The sequence below is a fragment of the Globicephala melas genome, chromosome 1 (assembly GCF_963455315.2).
Source record: "Globicephala melas chromosome 1, mGloMel1.2, whole genome shotgun sequence".
Lineage (NCBI taxonomy): Eukaryota > Metazoa > Chordata > Mammalia > Artiodactyla > Delphinidae > Globicephala > Globicephala melas.
The window spans coordinates 38,547,469-38,569,644 of NC_083314.1; the positions used below are offsets into that span (position 1 = coordinate 38,547,469).

Genomic DNA, 22,176 nt, shown 5'->3' on the forward strand with positions numbered 1-22,176 from the left:
ATTGCCCATTAAATTAAAATCAAACTCATCTTGGTTTTCAATGTTTATTAACTTATGGCCTCATCTACCTTCCACTTTCACATGCTTTTTCTAACCCCTCTAGTAAAACTGGAATACTCACTGTTGTCTGAAGATGCCTTTAGCTTTCCAACCTATGTGCCTCAAATGGTTTCCTCCACTTGAAATACTTTCATCCATTTTCCATTTCCACCCATTAAGAGCCTATCCTTCAAGGTCAACTTCAAATTTTGCTTTCTTCAATAAGTCCTTCTGGAGTGCCCCCCTGCTGGATGCGATCTGTCCCACCATTGAACTCCCATGGCAGCCACTATTCCCTGAATTACTAAATAGTATCATTATTTTTATGCCTGTCTTATGCTATTCACTACACTGACAACTCCCTAAGTCTAGGAACAGTGTCTTATTCATTTCTACCTCACCTGCAGTTCCTAGCTCAATGCTCGCATATAAAATGCACATAATTATTGAAGGTTTCTTAGCAAGTTTTGATGGAGGATGAAAAAGACAGTAGAGGAGTTCCTGGCTTCTGAAAGGGTGGCTTTGCCAAGAAGTGACTTTACAGGGTTCTGGAGAGCAACTTTACATACTTTGTAACCTGAAGACTACGGCTTAGGACAAGCACCTTGGCAATGGATGGAAATCTGCGTTGGCGGAAAGGAGGGCTGGTCCAGAGCACGAGCACCCACCTGGATGAAAACATGGTACTGGGGACTTTCAATGAAGGCAGGACAGCATGAAACAATTCGGGTGCTTGGGGATCTTGGGAGTGTCTTCAGGTCCTGGAATGCTGCAGGGCAGATAAGAGCACTGGGTCAGAGAATTCTAGAATAGGCAAATGAGTAGGTGATAAAATGAACTGCGTGTTTCACCACTCTACATACACTAGACTAAAGTACCTCTATTTTAGCCTTGTTTGGGTTTCTGTACATATGTGAAACTGTCAGTTAATTGCTCAGTTAATCAGTACATAATTATTGAGTGCTTTCAGTATGCCAAGCACTGTGCTAGGTGCTGGAGATATAGGGGTGAATAAAAAAGACAAAAATCCCTTCCCTCAAGGACCTTTTTAGTGAGAAGGGATAAGTGATAAATAGAATAAATACATAAAATATAGAACTTACTAGAAGGTGATAAATTCTCTGGATAAAAATAAAACAAGATATGGAGACTAAGTGTTAGAATTTTGAGCAGAGTGGTCAGGCTTTGTTAGGAAGGTGATATGTGAGCAAAGACTTGGAAGAGGTGGAGTGATGATCTGTGCATCTATCCGGGGAAAGAGCATTCAGACAAATGTCCTGAAGTAAGCACAGGCCCGACATACTGGAGGAACAGAAAGAATTGGAGGTAAGCACAGGCCTGACACACTGGAGCCAAAGTAGCTGGAGATAGAGTGAGGTCAGAGAAGTAAAGGGAGACTTGCAGCCTGTGTAGGCCATTGTAAGGATGTGGTTTTTACACTGAGTGAAATGGAGAGCGTTAGGAAGAGTCTGAGCAAAAACTGACATCATTGGCTATTGGGTTGAGACTGAAAGTAGAAAGGACCAGAGACTGAAGCAAGGAGGAGGCTACTGCAATATCCCGGGCAAAAGTGATGATGGTGACTTGGACTTTTTCCCGGGCAAAAGTGATGATGGTGACTTGGACCAGGGTGGTGGCAGCAGAGATAATGAGAAGTGATCAGAGTCTAGAAAAACGTTAAAGGTAGAGCCTTAAGGATTTTTGGATGTATTAGATGTAGGGTGTAAAGGAAAAAAAGAGTCAAGGGTGACTCCAAAGCTATAGTGTGGTTTATTAACTGGAGTGGAGAATATTAAGGAAGGGGGAACAGAGACAATCGGGAATTTGGATTGGGATCTGTAAATCCTCTGATGTCTATTAAGCATCTAAGTGGAGTCTGGAGATCAAGAGAAAAATCTCGACTGGAGATCTAAATTTGGGAGTCATCAGAATATACACAGTATTTGAAGCTATGAGACTGAGTGATTTCCACAAGAGAGTGGTTAAAAGGAAGAGACAAGGTTCAATGACTGGGCTTGAGGCACTATAGCTTTCAGAGGTCACAGAGAATCAGTAAAGGAGACTGAGAAGGAAGAACCAGTAGGGTGGGAGGCAAACCAGGTGTGTATGTTGTCCTGGAAACACGATATAAGTTTTCAAGGAAGAGAGAGTGATCAACCTGGTCAAATGCTGCTTACAGGTCAAGAAAGATGAGAACCAAAAAAAGCCCTTTGGATTTAGCAACCCAGAGGTCACTGGTGTCATTGACAATAACAGTTTCAATGGAGTGATGGGATAAGAAAGCCTGATTAGAGAAGGTTTGAGAATAAGAGAAGAGGAATTGGAGAGATTTAATATTAGATATCTCTTTTTGTTGTTAAAAAAGGTTGCACTTTTTAAAAAATGCCAGTAATTCCGACTTTTTATAACCCAAATGGGCACTGTGTCCACAGTAATCTGAATACGTCAAATTTTACTTGAGAAATCCCCCTTTCAAATGATAACAAGTTTTTGAGAAATGGGTTTCAGCAGTTTTAAGCCTGGCACTCTCTTTGTTCACTGAAGAAAAACAATCACGGTCTTCAGTGAATTTGCAGCTCAAGATATTTTAAGTTTCATAATCAAACTTTTGTCTTGGAACTTCAAACACACACGCACACACATCCAGGAATGATGACGTCAGAGCTCTCAGGTTGAATATTGCAGCTCATAAATTACATTCATTCATTCCAAATATTTCATTATTGATGTATAGTGAGTGAGTCCCTTCCTTGTGCCATAGCCACCACTTACTCACTTGAAATTTTTAAATGATGTTTCTCATTCCACGGACATTTGACTGCCTCCTCTGCCTGTAGACATTAGTTCGCACTGTCAACAGTTGGGCCCTGAATTTCTGCAAACGTTAAGCTTGAGATTAAAAGTAGGCCAGGGAAAGCTTTCGGTAAAACATGCTAACCTAACATATCTGAACAGGACAGGGTCAAGTTCTTACTCAGAACCATAAGGGTGCTGTGAAGTAGAATGATTTCATACTTCTGTTATGATGTCATTTTCTCGTAACATTAAAGCCAAGAGTCCTCCCCACCCAAGGGCAATGCCAGTTTCCCAGAAGGCTCATTTCTCAGAGCCAAGGCTCCAAAGATGCCAATGCAACCCATGCTGATACTTAAGTCTCATGTTTTTCTCAATTTTATGCTTAATTTGCTCCTTTTGGTTTTATGTATTTTGACACAGCTAAGGGTATGTGGGGATTTCCCCATAGTCCTTTAAATGCTATAAAACTTTAATACAGGCAGATAAAAACAATCATAAGCCATGCCTCCAAGCCCTCACATTTAGTTCTTTGAGTTAGGCACTAACCAGTTTTAGACACTTAGATTTTCAAGTACTCGCACTGCTTTAAATGCCCTTGTGCCTTTCCTCGCCCCACCTAAATGAAAATTACAGTTCTATCCATAACCTGGGTAGAATCTTTACAATTCTTAAATTATCATCATAACGGCCTATATATCGTGCATGAGCCAATGCAATTTAATCTGGTTCAGAATAAAGCCAAGATGGATGCCCAATTCCCAATCCTAGGCATGCAACCCTGAAATGCCTTTTGGAAAAAATGAAATAGTGCTCCTGGAAGTCTGTTGAGTTAGTCTGTTTTCAGCATAATTGCCTTCTCTCAGCTTCCTAATACCCTTAAAACCTCTGAGAGTCTTTAATGTACAAAGTTCAGCAAAAATACCTTCAAAGCAGATTAGTTCTAATTATGTTTAATATTTGTTTGCTGCCTTATTGAATAAACTACATTTGCTCTAAAAAAAAGAAATTCACTTAACTGCATGTCAGTCACCCAAATTTTAAGCGTACAAATGAAATGGAAAACATTTATTACACAAATTTAATTACAATTCTAAGAAATAAACATGCAGATTAGATAGGGTTCAATTTGCAGATGCTAATCCTCATCCTTGATCTTATTCCTTTTCTCCCTGATTTTCAGTCTGTGCCTCCTCTTGATTCCTAGGGAGCCAGGCAGCAAGAGGTTTGGTTTTTCACAGTCGGAGGATCTCTGTTTTAAAGAAGTGTTATATTTAGCACATCTGGCATAGTAGCAGTAAACAAACATTACGGTCTTTGTAACACTTTTGTGCAGGTGCCTTCCCCCCATTTTATTAGGTCTATGCCTTCCAAGCCTCTGTGTTCATTACACCTGAAATGACCCATCTCGACTATGGAGGGGTCCCTAGACAGAAGTTATGAATTAATGTTTCAAAACACAAACTCCAGTTGAGTCCAATATAGGGGAAAATTACTATTTGCAAAATAATGTGATTCCGGGGCTTAAATTAAATTCTTTTGACCAAGGACAGCCTCCTTTATTACTTTTTTATTTCCTGGAGGCTTTCCCTTGAGGCTCCCCACCCAGAAGGAGTTACCAATTCAAGTTGCAGTCTGACCAAGGTTGCTTTTTTATACATATACAGCTCCAGAGGGGCGGGGGCGGGTGGCGAGGGGAGAATAACTGCTTGGTCCTGCAAAGACATCTGTTTCTCATCTCCGTTTGCTGTGGCAAAGGAGAAGAAAGTCTTTTGCAAAGGGTGGGAAAGGCACAGATTTCTTTCTTTCTTTCTCTTTTAAATCACACGCACGCACAACAAAAAAGTAAACCAAATAAAAAAAGAGAAGACGTCTCAGAAGGTTGCAGAGTGAATACATTATTCGGCTGGAGCCGAGCCCCCAGGGCTGGGGCGGGAGCCCGGGAGCGCGTGGGGTCTGGGCTGCGGGCTGGAGCTGGGCCCGCGTGTCCCCGGGCACCAGGAGGGGAGGGGAGTGGAGGGGAGGAGAGAAGGAGGGAGGGCGGGAAGGAGGGAAGAAGGCAGGGGGCGGGCTGGGGTGAGGGGAAGGCGCCCCGTGTGCTGCCTGAGGAGCGGCGGCGGCGGGAGCACAGGGAGGGAGGGAAGGAGAGCGGGCGCGCTTGTCATGTTCCTTTTCTCACCCTGGGGGCATCCTGCAGAACCTCTCCTCGGAAATCCACGGGGAAATGGCAAACAGGATTGACGGGTTTCACACGCTCCTCGCTAGACAGAGCCGCTCATTACCATAACCGTCTGCAGCGACGGCGGCGCAGCACCCCAGTCGCGGCGGCGGGACCTGCCGGGACCCTCGCCCGCCGCGCTCCAGCGGCCACCGCCGACCGGGCCGCTGGGCCGGGACCCGCGCGAGTGTGTACCGGCGGCCGGGCTGGCGCCGAGCCCGGAGAGGGCCAGGAGCAGCTCGAGAGCCGCGGCCGCCGCCTTCCGGCTGACCCCGCGGTAAGAGCCGGGCTGGGCGCGGGCGGCGGGGGCGGAGAGGCCGGGCCGGGTGGAGCACGACAGCCGGTCCCCTCGGGCGTCTTCTGGGGCTGACTGGCTCCCGCGCGCCCTTCCGGCCCCGGGGCTGCTCCGGGGTCACCGAGTGGACGCGCACCGGCCGAAGCGGGACCCGGGGCGGCTGGGGCGCCGGGGCGCTGCTGGGCGCGGAGGCGGCGCGGGCTTTTTTCCCGGCGCTGGCGAGCGCCGCGGAGCCTTTACCCGGGCGGGAACCACCGCCGCCTCTAGGGCTGCTCGCGCTGCAGCCCGCGCGCACCGAGGCGAGTCTAGGGGCGGGTGGGGACCACAGCTCTAGTGAGACCCCAGGGTCCTCAGTGGCCGCTTATTCCCTTGTCCTGGGGGACGGGGGTCAGTAGGAGGGATGCCACCAGGTCTGGACGCCGCGGCGCTTGGCAGGTGGGGAGGGAGGGATGGTGGATGTCAGGAGCGCGCGTTTGCAAGAAAAAGGAATAGCTGCAGGAGCTGACACCTTCTGTCCCCCCCGCCACCTCCGCCCCCGCACTCTCCTCCCAGGCAGCCGAGCCGCGCTGCGGGCGGCGGCGGCTCCTCTGTCCTCAGCTCACCTCCCCGGCGGGCTCGGCTGCTGCCCGCCTGGTCCACGCCTCCGCCTCTCTCCTCCCTGCCTCCCCTCCCGCCTCCACTGCCCTAGCAACTTTCCGGAGTGCCCGGCCGGGACCACAGAGGCGGGGGGAGAGGCGGCTCCGCGGCCGAGGGTGGCGCGGACACGGCGGGCGCCTGCGGGAGGCACGGGCAGAGTCCTGGCCGCCCGGCTCCAACGGATGCGCAGGGCGATCCCGCAGGCGCGGGCTCCGAGTGGGTTTGGCCGGCGAAGGGGGGAGGGCCGGGCAGGCATCTGCTGCGGGCTGGAGCGCGGGCCGGGGCCAGCCTCTCTAGAGCCCTGCCAACCGCCGTGAGTCATTGCCTTGGAATCCTACCTTTGGTGTTTATTGCCCTTAGAAGGAAACTTGGTTTAAAAAAAAAAAAAAAGAAGAAGAAGAAAAGGAAGAATAATCATAGCTCTTATTCTTCAGGAGAGGCGCACGGCTCCAGCACCGTGGAAAGACAACTTGCCTTTGTTCCCAGACACTTGGGGTGTTGTTTACTTTCTCCTTCGGTCGGCGGCCTGCAGGGCTCTGCCCGCTTCCCCGGAGAGGGGCTTGGGCTGCGGCACCGACACGCGAGGGTGTGTCAGTGTGGGAACTCGGACGTGGTGTCTGCTGCCCGCCTGCAGGGGGTGGGTCTCTAAACCTCGGACCCCAGTCTTAGGCCTGGGATGGGGAGACCTGGCTCCCGGGCTCGGGCACCCGGGCACCCCCTCGTCTCCCTCCTGCTCAGCAGCCGCATTCCAGCCCCAGAACCCGACCTAAAGATTTTGGCCTTTCAGAGCTGCAGCTGAGGAAATGTATTTCCCAGGGCAGACAGGTGTACTGCTGGGACTCGTAGAAAAGTAGTATCTCTCTATTTAGAAGGGTTGAAGGATTTCATTCCACCCACCCAGCCCCTTCCACCACCACCACTACCACGAGTTGGACAAGCTGTTGAGGTCTTGTTAGGAACAGTGTCAGGTCAAGGGCTTGATTACACCTGGGCAGGACAGCTTAAACCGGCAGTGTCAAAGGTGTATCGAAAATACCAGCCCTTTATTTTCTTGCATTTCAGTATTGGAATCAGACCTCTAACTTCTATAATGCTCTTAATAAAATGTTTTCTAATGATGGATGAAGGGGAGGGGTTGGCAAAGAGTGACCAGGATCGCCTGTTGGATGGAAGGCATCACTGAATCTGCAGCTACCCTGTTATGTGTGCTACTTCTATTAGCATCATCATGGCTCCAAGGAAAGAAGAAGCCCAACTCATCTGGAAAAACCAAGTTGTATAGAAATGCCTGGTAACTTTACTGTGAACAGTTGCTGGAAAAACTTGACACTTTAGCCCTTGGCCTTCTGGGAATGCTTGAGGTGTCATTCTACTACATTCCCTTGGCTGACGAAACAGACATGCAGGAGCCTGAGGATAAAAGGTTAGGACCTTTCTAGTTTTTATTTTTTTTAAACACTTGTGTAGACAAAACACACTTTAACACCGTTCTTTTGAATTCACTCACCAATGATGTTAAAAAAAACAAAATTTACTCTATATGTACATCTTTGTGACTCTAGTGTTAACAGCACACAAATTTGTGAATTTCAACTTCTGAACTCAGTAGCAGAATTATAATGTAAATCTCATTGTACTGAGAAAAAATGACAGTTTGGATCTGTACATATAATACAAATAAAAAGAATCATGGCTTCGTGCCCCATACTCCAATATTTCATGAATGTTAAACTTGCCTTCTTAATTTCCTAACATTCCAGTGTAAGTTCTGGATAGACTAGGAAGATTCAATTGCAAAATCTCCTCCCTGCTCCCAAATAATCCCGACTCATTTATTTTTTTTTATTCGGACTTATATAAATCACTCTTGGAACTCACCTCTCCAGTTTAGGATTTTGTGTGTAAAAGTTTCCCATTCAAGAAAAGAAAAACTTACTGAAACTAGATATCATAAAAGGAAAGAAACAGCCAAGATAAAAACTATTATGCCATGTTTCAAGTTCAAATGCATGAGTAGAATTTCGTGCGGGGTAACAATACTAACAAATTGAAACGCTGAAATCCTTAACAACCAAAACGCTACAAGGATAAGTCATTAAAATATAAACAAACTCTTACTAACATAAAATAGCACAGGACCCATATAGTGTCCTTTTAAACAAAGGTAATTGCTGCTAGGGGCCTGCAAATGCTTCTCTGTCTTATGCGATATGGATTTGTCAATGTGCTTTGGTTTATATGTAATAAAATTTCCACGTAGGCAAAAAGCTTGGATCTTATTCCCAGAATCTAGCACAAAGTGAGTGTAAATTTCAAGCGAGAAAATACTGTGGCAGTCAATGAGACAGGGGCTACCGACTCTGAGAAAAAGCTATATAATTCATGTGCTCCTGGCAATAGCACTTCCTGATACAGTTGTCTCTTAGATAAGTTAAGAAATTGGACCATTTCATAAGAGTCTTCCAGGAAATAAATACTTGGTTTGGATGTCGAGTTTGAGGGGTGATAGAATGGCTTAGTTTGTGAAATCAGTGTGGTCTAAATTTCTTGACTGATGACTCAAAGAACAGAATAAATGGCATGTCCGACCATTTCTTTTTAGAGAATTAATTGAACCTTTTTTATTCTCTTGAAATAAGGTTTTCTAATAAGTCCTTGCTGCTGCCTCTTCGGAGGGCATTTTAAAAGAAAGGGGGTAGGTAATTTAGCAGCCCAAATCAGCTGGGTCCTAATTCCAGCCACTGACCTGGACACCTCCTCTGTATGTCTGAAGGCCTGACTTACTTCTTCAGTGAGGTTGGGACAGAATTTCAGGTCTCAGAGAGGAGTCTGGGTGATGGAGTCATTGCTGCCAAGAGCTGCTCTGTTAGCCAGAAGGACATTGTTACTTAATGAAGCCCTTCCCCTTGTGCCTTTCCTCCTTTTACCTGGAAGTGGACCCTTGTTATAACATGTAGGTAATAATAGTCTCCCACGAGACAATAGTAGATTCACTCTTTCCCCCAAACATTACAAGCTGTATAATTTGGAGAAGAAAGCAAGAACTAGACCCTTAGCGTCTATTTGAAAGACAATCAATCTTCAAGGAAGCAGGCCTGTCATCACTCTTTGTGACAGTTCTTTAAACGGCAAAGTGAGATAGTGGAGGTTTGGGTCTCGTAAAGGAATTGGTGGATAATAAGGCACTGAGGCTGCTCTGCAGTCACCACTGATCTATGGCCCCGAGGTCTTCTGGCTTTAGATCCTCTTCTCCTTTGCACTCACTCTGGACCCTACCTTGAGCCCTACTTAGGACCAGGTGAAGACACTGAGCCCCCAGGGAAAAGCCCCCACAACCCAAGGTGCCGAGGAGCCCAGGGCGCATCCCAAGAGTAGAGAGGCTCCCAGTTTCCCCACAGACCCTGGGGAAGGGCGTGAACTGGACAGAAGCGCAGTGGTGTTTTGCCTCTTGGAAAGTTTCTGCCTTGCCTCTGGGCTTTGCGGTGTAGAGTTGTCCGCTGCCTCTGGCCCTGAAGCCCTGGCTCCTGTTTAATATTCCGCCTGCTCCGTTGATGTTGTGCTTGGCTCCTGTGGGACTGCAACTCATGGCTGGAAACTGGAGCCAATTTTCTGTCTTCATCTCTCAGTGTTTTGACTGGAGGCAGATCCAGTTCAGGCCAATCAGGGCTGGTGGAAACAACTACCAAGTGTGTCTCTGTCTGCTTCGCTTTGGGAGAAGAAAGTGGAGAGAGCCCCAGAATGTTGTAGAGGAACTGGCCCTGCAGAAACAGAGGAAGAGGGGGCAGCGGGCAGCGGAACAGACTGAAGCTGAGAGCATCAGTAGGGATTCCGGGGAAGATTTCTGTCTCCTCCTTCCTTTTCTTTTGATTGATTAGCGAATTTCATCAAAGGAGACTCTCAGGGGATTGACTAGAAAATTGATTTTGCCTTATTAATAGAAAGACAGCGGCAAGGGTTTTGGCCTTGCCTCTTAGCGGTACATTTTCTGCAGGAAGGTCAGGAGGAAAATGTGTTTAGGAGGTAAAGCAGCTGTCTGGAAGAGGGCTGAGGGGAACCTGAGAACAATAAGAAATGGGGTTTTTAAAGATCCGCCCATGAAATGCAGATTGCTGAGCACAGAGGCTGAGCTAATAGCAGCAAGAGAGTTTGCTGAGGTTTTCTTTGAAAAAATAATAAAATGTTTCAGGGCAAAGGGGAGGACTGAGACGTAAAAGTTTCCCAAAGCAAACGAAGAAGGAGCCAAGGCCATCCCCTGGCTTGCTCTTGATTAGGGCTGTTTTCTTTTTTTTTCAGATCTGAGGCTGTCAGAGATGACTCTGGTTCTGTCCATGAATAGATTCTGCGAGCCCATTGTCTCGGAAGGAGCTGCTGAAATTGCCGGGTACCAGACACTATGGGAGGCTGACAGCTACGGAGGCCCAAGCCCCCCAGGGCCAGCACAGGCTCCTCTGCAGGGAGACCGGGGAGCTGGTCCCCCGCTGGCAGGTACTGCCCTTGACCTTCCCCTGCTGCCCTCTGCGGCCAGACCGATGGGCAACGGTGGTGTCTGGGGCGCCCTTCTGAGCTGAGAGAGCTCATGCTCCAGGGACGTCCCAGGCTGCCTGTGTACTGCTCATAAGTGAGCCCAAGCCTCCAGGGAAAGGACCAGGAGTGATGTTAATTGCATTCAAACCTGAGTTTCCATGTGCTGCTGCTTCGGGTAAAAGTCAGGCATCTGTATTTTTAAGAGAACCAAACCAGATCTTGAAACTTCAGTTTGAGTTTCAGTTTTCTACCTTCTGGAACTGTATGGTTCTCTCAGAGCTACACAAGCCCTGGTGGGCTTGACAATGAAATCTTTATCCCATGAGACATAAAGGAATCTGCACTTTGGGCCAGCAGCTATGTGGCTCTTCTTTTTATTAAGCGTGCAATTGGCTTTGGTATTATAGGAAAAAAAAAATTTTAAGCCCAGAAAAAAATATGTTCTCCCTGATTCTTTATTCTTATACTTTAAGGTGAGGTCCTTTGGATTTTTGTGTAGTACTAGTGATTGGAAAAAAAACAAAAACCTAAAATGTAAAATGAGTACTTGTTGAAGTCAGATTTGCTAAAAAGGATTAAAAACTTGCTCTTTAAAAATTAGACCCTATTTTTATTCATGGTTGATATGTTACATTTTTGAAAGCAAAAAGGACTTTTGTTACCCTGAATTTTAATTTTAAATTTAAAAATTTAAAATTTTAAAAGAAGGAATATTATGACTCCAGTGTGCAGATAATAATTTGCTTACTTACTGAGAGCCAGTAATATTTAAATGTTATTTGGTTATTAGTGCTTACAGTTAAAGATATATACATTTGAACAGTGGTGTTATATTACCATGGGTTTAATTAAATAATTGGAATAAATACTAATATTATTTCAGAGTTATTACACTACTCCCCTTTATGAATGTTGCTGTTTGCCTGTGCACAGAGTTAAGATTCTGAGTATTTAGTAAGTGCTGAAATATGTCATTTTCGTCTATAATTGTCTAGAAATCCTTGCCTAGCCTGGGTCACAGGATTCCGTATGATAGCAACTATTAAGACTAATGTTCATTTTTAATCACCACATGTACAGACAAATACGTAGCCAAGTTATCTTCTAAAAGGCAAGGCAAGGAAAGTATTTTGTTTGGAGAACCTCTGGCAAACCGCATGTCATTTGTCGTATCTGATTTATTACCACAGGATCACATTACAGGGGAATTTCAAATCCTATAACAACATCCAAGATCACATACTTTAAGAGGAAGTATGTGGAAGAAGAGGATTTTCACCCACCACTCAGCAGCTGTAGCCATAAAGTATGTTTTTTTTAATAGTCATTATTTTTATTAAGAGTTTAAGATACTTAGTAACAGTTGCTTGATCCATTTCCAGAAATTAAATTGTTCCACCCAAGCAATGAAAATGAGCCACTTCTCAGCAGAGCCATATTAATCGTTGTCACTTTTTTGGGTCCTGTGTTATTTTTCACAAGTATTTGAAGAAAGAGCCAGCAAGAGCTCCTCTGCCCAGAAATAACAAAATTATATAATCTGAAGAATGTCTTTTTTACTAATGATTTCATTTTCTCAAGTTGCATTAAGGGTCATTGTGACTGGTGCTTTCACGTGTGCAGAAATGCACCTGTTCTTTCCTGACCTGTTCCCCCTGTCTGAGCTCCAGCTACCATGGCCAATGCCACACGTATGTGCCTACATGGGGGTGGTCACCCAGGGCTTTTCCTGACCTCTCAGCGGGGGACTCACCATCCTTTGAACGTGTGCATGAAAGTAAGAAACGTCCTTCATGGTGCATTCATTACACATGTTTCATTTGTTAAAATATATAATTCATTCCCAGGAAAAGACCAAAGCTGACTTTTTTGCATGTATAAGAAGAAAATAACAGGATTGGGAAAGTGCACAGAAGTACGAAACTGGCTATCTAAGCTTTTGAAATACCAGTTCCTTTTCCTTATGGCTACCTTCCTTCAAAAACAATCTGCTGGTTTAATCGAGGAGAGGATAACCCAGACCAGAGTTTTTTGAAACTCAGAGAAGAATTTTAATTTTTTAATCATCTTCCTCACTTGTTACTCCCTCTCCCCCACTCCCACCCTTTAGATGTTGCTTTGACTCTGCTCATAAAATGTCATCAGCATGCATTGGCAGGTGCTGGGCTTTCCCCTGCATTTGTAGTTCCTCCGTTAGGTCAGCTTGGGCTGGTTTAATTCACAGCTCCTCAGGCTGGCTTTTTTTTTTTTTTTATGACCTGGAAGAGCTAGCCCCCAGGACACAAGCATTTTAAGTCCTTTTTGGTTTCTGTGTTGTGGCTTATAGCAGTTTTCCAAATTGCCACTGGGTTTGTAGCAATGATCACACAGTGATGGTATCACACAGCTCAGGAGTGAGTCATCTGATTCCCTCTCTGCATCTTTCCACCTGCCCAACACCAGAAAAAGCCTACTTTGGCCCTTCAACCAACAGTTCCTTTTAGGGTTTGAGCCTCATTCATTATTTTTGTCCTTCTATCAAGCAAAGATAATTGCAAGAATGAAACCCAGAAAAACAGCCAGAGAGAGCCATGAGATCTGACAGCCAGATCTCATGCCCCTTGACGGCTAGGCCAGGGTCTGAAGTATACTTATGATGACCTGCATGTTGGCATACTCTAAAAAGCATTTATTGACATATAATATATATGTGTCACATAAAGGCCCAAGTGTCATAAGAGTCCAGCCTGATGAATTTCACAAAGTGTGAAATAGTCGTATAACTAACATCCAGATAAAGAAACAACATAACCAGCAACCCAGAACCTTTCCTGTGTCCCCTTTTAGTCACTACCTCTCTGCCCTCCAAAGAACCCCCTCTCCTGACTTCTAACAGCATAGATTAGTTTTGTGCATTTCGGCATCCCCCTCACCAGCCATTAAAGAGCAGACATCCTGACCTGTCCCTGCCGAGTTCTGCACTGTGGCTGGATTCCCCAGTGCTCGACATCACCAGTGAGTCTGCTGGGAAGGGGAGACATGAGCAGCCCCTGGGACAGCATCTCTAAATCAACCTGGGGAAACAAGATCACAGACTCCCAGACTCCCAAACTGCCAAGAGAGAAATGTGCTGTGATGATATTTTAATATAGACCATTTCCTAAGCTTTCTCTTCCTTTTTTGATTTTTAGACCATCTCAATCTTTGAGGAACGAGCCCACATCCTTTATATGTCCTTAGAAAAGCTAAAGTTTATCGATGATCCTGAAGTGTACCTCCGAAGATCTGTCCTTATAAACAATTTGATGAAAAGGATCCATGGAGAGATTATCATGCAGAATAACTGGTGCTTTCCTGCCTGTTCTTTCAATGGCACCTCTGCCCAGGAGTGGTTTATGGCTCAAGACTGTCCTTACCGGAAACGACCTCGGATGGCCAAAGAGGAGTGTGAAAAGTTTCATGCCTGCTGCTTGTACCAAGAATGTGGTGGTCACTACCTAAATTTACCCCTTTCTGTCAATGCTAATGTCGGAAATGCCTCCACCACTGCCTCTTCCTCCTCCTCATCTTCCTCTTCCTCTCCCCCTCTGCCTTTACCGAGCTGTTCCCACCAGGTGGATTTTGATGTAGGCAGTGCACCTATTTACAAGGGCGATGGCCAGATACCTGCCAATGAAATCTTTGTTACTAATGTGAGGTCACTTGGTGTCCAGGAAAAGGCCAAATTAAACGAGAAAGCAAATGATGACACCAACAGGGATGGTGGCCCCCTAAGCCATGAACCTGTGGGAAATGACCTTGCTTTTGAGTGCAAAGGCCAATTTTATGATTATTTTGAGACTGGATATAATGAAAAGAGCAATGTAAGTGAGTCGTGGAAAAAGTCCTTAAGGAAAAAGGAGCCTTCACCAAGTAACAAACTGTGCTGCAGCAAAGGAAGTAAGATATGAGCCGTCTTCTCCCCGAAACTTTGACGCACGCACAGCATGATCAATTAGCTCTCATAAATTGTATTTTGAATGGATTTTAGAGTTTTGTACAACTGATACAATTATGCCATGAACATGCCATGTCATTTTAATGCCTGGAGAGCAGATTGCATAAGACACCTGTATAGTAGGCATCGGCGAGCTACTTATAAATGTGGTGACGTTACCGAGAACACAGTTGACGCTTAAAAGTATATCTTAGTTTTCTTACAGAAAAGATCAGTAGGTTAGGATGGGGGACAGTGTGCCCTTGTGATATTTCCGTGACCTCCAGGAGCCTGTCACTAGCGAAGAACCTTCCACCTGTTTGCCACTTAATTAGGTAGTTATTTGGTAAGCAAATCAATATAACCAGCAAAGAATGTCTGCTGCTTCTCTGTGATACAGTATTTTTTTTTCTGACTAAAAGACTGAAGACAGGGAGCTAGGTGAAATGGCTTCCTGGTGCTGTTAAATGTTTGGATTCAACAGTCTTGTGTGACAGATGAAAACAGGAATAGAACATAACGAGGCACACCTGTCTAGGGGCAGCAATCAACAAGCTGAGTAGAGGCTAATCCCTGCTTGCCTGTGATGGGTGATGAGGCTTTTAGAGATATATTATACAGGGCGATTTGTGGTGCCTTACTTTATCTTAATTTTTGCCAATGTGAAAATTAAGGATAAATCAGAGTACAGCAGGGATTTAACAAACAGGAAAAAAAAAAACACAGGGTGGATCAATATTGTTTGGAAACCGTTAATGTCGAACTATTGCGTTCAACTTTTGATTCAACATCTCTATTCTTCCTTTGTTTTTGATGCCCAATTGCTTTCGGATTTGGCATTTTTAGAAAGGGATGGAGGAAACAATAGACAGAGCTGTTAGAAACCAGCACTGGCTGCTCGAGCTTTTCTATGGCAACGGTCTGTTGCTGGGGTCTGGGTTTTCTGGGTTTTGGGTTGTTTTGTTTCGCTTTCTTGTCCGATGAAGTTCATGAACCAGTGGCATGCATCATACTTTAATCTGTTTTGCATCATTTCACTCGTTTAGATTATAAAAGCATGTGGTTTTTTATATATGACTTTTGCTGTTGATTACGAAGCACAATGTTGATAAATGATGTGGTGATCAATAAGGTTTTATCTTAAAGAATGTAAAGATTTTAGTTTGGGGAAGTTATTTTGGAGAAATGGGACTCAGTCGGCAAAAGCTCCTATGTATTTGGTCAACATTTTTCTCAATCATTTCTTTCATTTGTGCATTGGCAAGGATGTTCAGAGTACCCCTCTGACCATCCTTCCTTCCACACCAGCCAACTCCGCCTGCTAAACTGTATTCCCATTTCCAAGGTTACTGGCTGACTTGGGCCTCCTTACACACTACTTCACAGGAACCAAATGCCAAACGGAGGAAATAAGTAAGTCCTCCCAGTTTCTCCAAGATAAAGCTTTTTTATTATTGCTATTAATATTAAATATAGGTCTCATTCATACAGTGTATGAGTAGGATCATCATTTGGACAATGTCCACAAGGACCAATTTTTAAAACCTGTTCTTGTGTTATGGCTGAATAGTGATGTTTTGTCCTTTATTTTCAATATTTGATAAACATTTGATGTTGAAAACTTAGATGATAGATGCTTGTATATGATTGTGTTGTTGTAATAAAGTGAAGTTTTCTTGATATATATTTATTAAAATGATCAAAATTCATTTAGATTTTCTTATTTTAATGACTGTTGGCTATGTTTCTCTTTTCCATTGCTCTTTCTCCTTTAAAAAACTCAAAATGTCTAGAAACTGTCATGGGCAGTGGCCACACAGGCGTTTTCAAAGTTAGAGTGTACTTTGAGAGGCCCATCTAACAGGTGTTTCAGAATGCTCCTAGTTTGTAGGTTTAGATTTCTGTTGATTAAGAGCACAGTAAATGATGTGGTTTGTGATCGATAAGGTTTTATCTTAAAGGATCTGAAGGTTTTCATTTTTATAAAGTTTCTGAAAAAAATAGCATAACATGAAGCCATAAATACTGAATCCTAGCTGATTCCTTTATGAAATGTCAAATTGTCAAGAAGATGGCCCATGTGTAAACGGTTAAAATAGCTACAGAGGTTATTGCCAGTAGTATTCCATGCAATTCTGTATTGTTGTTACTCTTAGAGGCTAATATTTCATTTGATAAAAGGGGCAAGCTAGTTGGAAGCTAGTTAATTTGCCAAAAGTAGCATTCTTATTGTGAGCGTAATACATCATGGAGATTTAAATATGAAAGAAAGGACTTATATTTTTGCTTTTTAATTTTCCACAGAACCCACTAGCGCTTCTTTGCAGGATGACGGGTGCCTTTGAATCCAGCAGCATTAAAATGTGTAATATTTAGTAATCAAGTTTTTGTTTCTAGGACATTTCCAGCATACTTTTTCTTTACTAAAAAATAATCCCTAAACACCCATCCAAGTAACAAAAATGTTTCTGGTGTTGGTGTGAAAGCGTTAGGGCTTCCTCTGTGCCTACCTTGTGATTTCTACTCAAGAGCTGTTAAGTCAGATTTTCCAGAGTGGTCAAGGCTCCCCTTCATAGTTAAGTTAAGTCTATGAATTGGGTTCTATAGTTATATCCTCAGAGATGGGAAAAGCTAAGACCGCCCTCCACAGCACACTGCTGTCTCTCCAGCTGGAAGTAACACCTTTTCTTATTGCTCTGCTTTCTTTGCTTTAAGGAAAAGCTCATATGGCCGAATCCAGACTTTTAAAAGTTGAATGAGGGGAAACCTTCACTTAAGAAAATGGCCCAGCTCCCCAAATGTGCCTTTAATTGCTACTCCCCTAGGCATCTAGGTGCATGTCTGTAACCAAATCATTAACCTCTGCCTCTGGCCCTTCCTCTCTTAAAGTGTGTGATTTGTAGAGGATAGCCTGGCAAAGGCCCTTTAAAAGGGCAAAGGTATCATTATATGCTTCCACTCTTAAAATCCTATTATTCTAAAGTTCACCTTGAAGGTGTCCTAGGGACAGGATTGTAGGCACAGGGACCTGGGAGGAAAACTTTAACGAAAAACTTAAACCTAGTGGCAGTGGCTATCTGACAACAATCAATAATTAGGGTAAAGCATCTTCGGCCTGATCTTTTAAGACAATGGAAATGTTGAACATTTTACCTGCTACTTTGTTAAATAGATGCTGAAGCGGGTGAATGTAAGGTATTTGCTTTTAGAGCTCATAGATTATAACTCCATCAAAGCATGGCTACCCACCCGTCCAAACGTGAACTTGCACTACAGCTTCCCTTGAGTACTTCTTTTCTGTGCATCAAGAAGAGAGCCAAGAACAACTTGCAGAAGACATGGGTGTTAAGAGGTACCAGCCTCACAATAAATATCAGACAGGGATATGAGGGTTTGTTTGCAATGCAGCTAAGCTTTCATGTCCCTCAAACAACTTACGAGCAGAAAACGTTTTTGAAAATAATTAGCTGTTCAAATCCACTTTTATGACAGTCCCTGAAATTTCTAGTCATTGTATTTGGAGTGAAATCACATTCCTGCCAGTTTTACTAGGCCTTATTCAAAAACAAGGATTCAACATGGCATCAATAATGGTGGTTTAAACTAGATACAGAAATGTCCTGTGAAGAGAAGAATGAAATCAATATTTAAATAATAAAAGAGACAATGTATGTTTTCTAGTATTTCATTTTAAGATTGTTGTGCTTTGATTCTGTGGTTTAAAATAAATGCATTAAGGATCTTTTAAGTTAACTGCACGATGCCTCCAGTGCTTTCTTAGTTGTAGTATAGTGAATAAGCAAGGTATATTCTCTTCACTTGGCTAAAACTTCTCCATTTTATGTGATGCAGCTACATGACCTGGAGTAACTCAGTTACTAGTTTAGAGATTATTTCCAGCCCTGTGTACTTGCCATATTTTAGCTGGGAGAATTCACTTAGGAAAAGCACTTGCAAAGATGTAAGTTATGAACACTTGAATCTCACATCCTGCCATAAAGTGCATCAGCAAGTGAGTTTAATAAAACATGCTGTTTAAAATAGTCTGTAATTTCCTGTTTCTGCATTTCCCTTCAGTGTCTGTGACAGGCTGAAGAACGATGACTAAACGAAGGGAATTTACACAAGCTAGTCTGGTGGTGTTTGCAAACCATCACCATGAGCTTCATCTTCTCTGGTAAACAATTCTCTGGTGGGCTGTCTATTGCTGTATTTTTTTCCCTTGGTGTTGGTCCAATTTGTTAATTTTTAAAATGCAAACTACTTATTCACAGCCTGGAAACACCTGCTTTTGACCACAATGAAACTGATGGAATGTATGGAGATGAATTAGTCGTTTCTCATGAAATTTCCCGTATTTCTCAACCCCAGTCAATGGAACTGTTCCTTTCATTTAACATTATGAAATCTTATTAAATGCCATATCTTGGGGGGGAGGACACACACAGAAAAGAACTACAGAGATGTAAGTTGTGATCTTGCTTCCTGCTGAGATCCCAAGACAGTGGGTAAATAGCAGAACTTTGGGGAGGGGGGGATGGGTTTCAGCAGGAGTTGCCTCCAATCAGGTCATTCCATGGGAGCAACTGAGTCCAGGCATCAGGTGTGTGATCCTCCACCACCCCATCTGATTGGTCAGCTCACACATGAACCCAACCCAGATACTTCTAGACACGGTGCTTTTCTGCAGATGTCTTCTGAGGCAACTGCAATGAGCTAAGCTCAGATGTGACGTATCCCTTGTATTCTGTCAATTAAGAAGTGAGCAGATCTCTCTGAAACACATCTGGCACAGTGCTCAGGCATCTATACCATCCTCAAACTCACACAACCCCTGTGTGCATAATAAGGAAAAGATGGAGAATGACAGCCTTCAAGGCAAGGGATTTCAGCAAAAGTTTGCGGAGTTGATCTCTGATGGAGTGGAGGGGAAGAAGTCTGGGAAATCCAGCACTCCACGTGCACTGAGGAGTGTGTTCACTTTCTTTACGGAGAAGTCTAAAGATTAAAAAGGAAAGAAGGCAATTTTTTTGTCAAACCTCTTTATGAAGACAAGAAAAACCATTTCAGGTACTAAGGGATTTCCTTGATTTTTTTTTAGGAAGAGAGAAATGGCTTGTCTGTCCTTTCTGGGAGCTGGGAGGGGTTCTCATTGTTGTTCTTCAAGTCCTTAGATGCTGTGCTTTTCAATAAACCAACCAAACTGTCTTTGTGACTAAGTATAGGCATTAGCTCATATCTCCTATTCAGTTCAGGCACAATGGTTGCGGGTTTCTCGTGAAACTGGAATACAGCAGAGGGTTAAGAGTACGGGACTTGGAGTCAAACTGCCTGGATGCAAATTCCAGCTCTGCCAGTGCAGCTGTGCAAACTTGGCCTTGGCCAGCAAGCCACTTCACTTCCTAGCACCTCAGTTTCCTTGTCTGTAAAATGGGGTGGCATGCCGTACCCACCTTGTCAGTTTGTCATGATTAAAGACTTTAATATTGGGGAAGTGGCTTGATCTTGCCCGGGCACACATTATGGGTGTGAAATAGCAGTGAGCCTCCATGACTTCTCCGCTAATGTCCCCGGACCCCCTGAAAGCTGGAGCTGACAGTACCAGATCCTCTTTGGGGAAATTAGTCGGCCTCCTGGGTTTTGTACAGCAAGTTTGAAATTAAATAGGGGGATGGTGTCAAACCTGGGGACCCAGGACCCTTAGACAGCTATGAAAGTAGTCATTGGTTTTCCTGAGATATGTTTAATATTTCAAAAGCTTATTGGAAATCATAAAATTTCCTGAAAGCAGTTGTGTAATTGTCAGATTTCTTTACCCTTGGCTAGAATTAAATCAGCTCTGGGTTAACACAGCACAAACTGAGAAGAAACTCTGGGAAAATGAAGGCATTTTTCCCAATAAATAAATTTATTTTGAGGATAGTATCTTTCAGAACATTGGCTACCTGAAAGGCGTAAGAGGTGTCCTTTACAAATGAAAAGATTAAAAACCACTGACCTCTGATTCACCCCTAGGATTTGCCAAAGTTCAAGTTTATCCAATTACTATATTGAATGATTCTCTTAGACCTAGTTTTTCCTCAGAAAAAAATACATTATGGAGTAAATAAATACAGACCAAGCATTATTCCTTATGTTCCTATATCTGATAATGGAGGCCAAAACAGAATTTTCTGTATAATTATAACTTCGAGGACATGGCCTCAAAGTAGTTATAAAATAACTTCGATACAGTTTCCACTTACAAGATCTAAGTTTAGAAACAGCTCAACTAGGGAGTGGTTGCCCCTACTTCAAGACCTCATTTCTTTCTATGTTGCCTTTAAACTCAGAGCCCAATTGATGACTTCAAAATAGGATTTCATTTTTAAAATTACATTTCCGTGTCTCTCGATGTTCCAAGAGTATATATTTTTCCATAAGCTGAGGTACATCACCTGTAGTGATGCTTGCTGATTGCTAGGACTGAAATGAAGACAAAACTGAACCATATAGTTTGAGAATGAGAAATTGGTGCCAGAGTGAGAGAAAATGCAGTGTTGTGCCGTGATGGTTCCAGAACTTCTCTGGGACAGGTTCTCCTCCTACCCAACCGAGCTCTAGGATCTCATAAGTGACACCAGTAGTTGCCATTTGAGCTAGCAGAACAGCTGAGATGGGCATGGGGTGGGAGGACACGTCAACCTGCCCAGGGAGATCCAGGCTGGCCATCTCCAGACTCTTGTTCTCCCCTTACTTGGAAACTCAGCAGCTGGAGGAGATTTTTTTTTTAATTAATTTATTTATTTGGCTGTGTTGGGTCTTCCTTGCTGCGTGCGTGATTTCTCTAGCTGCGGAGAGCGGGGGCTACTCCTCGTTGCGGTGTGCTGTCTTCTCATTGTGGTGGCTTCTCTTTGTTGTGGAGCACCAGCTCTAGGCGCGTGGGCTTCCGCAGGTGCGGCATGCAGGCTCAGTAGTTGTGGTTCGTGGGCTCTAGAGCACAGGCTCTGTAGTTGTGGCACAGGGCCTTAGTTGCTCCGCGGCATGTGGGATCTTCCCAGACCAAGGCTCCGAACCTGTGGTCCCTGAATTGGCAGGCAGATTCTTAACCACTGCGCCACCAGGAAAGTCCAGGCGGATTGTTAACCACTGCACACCAGGGAAGTCCCTTGGAGTAGATTTTTTATTTTCCAGCGGGTAGTATTCCAACCAGTAAGCATGCTCAGTTGGAATTCTTAACCAGTCTAGCCTTAACCTAGCTGGTTTTAGCCAAGATGACTAAATGTGCAAGGGACATGAGGCATTGGCAGGTGTGTGTGTGTGGGGGGATCTCTCTGGAAAAGGTATTAGTCTGCACAGAAAGGACCCATAAAGAAATCCTGGGGCCATCTGTCTATCTGTGTGTTGCAATGGATGAATGAATAGATAAATGTTAGGAAGAACCCTGGGGTGGAGTTTGCAAGAATTGATTGATTTCCAATCCTTATGCTCATTATAGAGCAGACACGGTTTAACTCATTCTACAATTTTCTAACTTTTTACCTATAGTCTATTGCACTGGTTTCTGATCAAATGACTTCTGTTTCTTAACCATAGAAATATAACCAAGTATGTTGAGAGCTCTAGATTAGGAGTTAGCAGGCAGGTTCTTGCCGGGCTGTACCACTCACTAGCTGTCTAACCATCAACAAGCCCTTAATTTCTGAGTCTTAATTTCCCATCTGTTAAATGATGAGG

At 43.9% G+C, this 22,176-nt stretch overlaps 1 protein-coding gene and 1 long non-coding RNA gene across 4 annotated transcripts in view; one reads left to right on the forward strand and one right to left on the reverse strand.

Annotated features, from left to right (window-relative positions):
• LOC138842342 (uncharacterized) overlaps positions 1 to 6,190 on the reverse strand; it is a 125,804-nt gene extending 119,614 nt beyond the window's left edge. The window contains exons 1-2 of the long non-coding RNA XR_011376749.1: positions 5,948 to 6,190; positions 708 to 808 (exon numbers count right to left, since the gene is read on the reverse strand). This is a non-coding gene — a long non-coding RNA (uncharacterized lncRNA). The remainder of the gene's footprint in view (positions 1 to 707; positions 809 to 5,947) is intronic.
• SERTAD4 (SERTA domain containing 4) lies at positions 4,960 to 18,471 on the forward strand. 3 transcript variants are annotated; one of them, XM_030872938.2, is made up of 4 exons: positions 4,960 to 5,327; positions 10,275 to 10,466; positions 11,696 to 11,811; positions 13,676 to 18,471. In XM_030872938.2, the coding sequence occupies exons 2-4, from the start codon at positions 10,292 to 10,294 to the stop codon at positions 14,432 to 14,434; spliced, it is 1,050 nt and encodes a 349-aa protein (XP_030728798.1). In that variant the 5' UTR covers positions 4,960 to 5,327; positions 10,275 to 10,291; the 3' UTR covers positions 14,435 to 18,471. The 3 variants fall into 3 exon arrangements, with proteins under 3 accessions (XP_030728798.1, XP_060150286.1, XP_060150273.1); XM_060294303.2 differs by lacking the exon at positions 4,960 to 5,327 and adding an exon at positions 6,276 to 7,404; XM_060294290.1 differs by lacking the exon at positions 4,960 to 5,327 and adding an exon at positions 7,435 to 9,800.
• Positions 18,472 to 22,176: the final 3,705 nt, after the last annotated feature.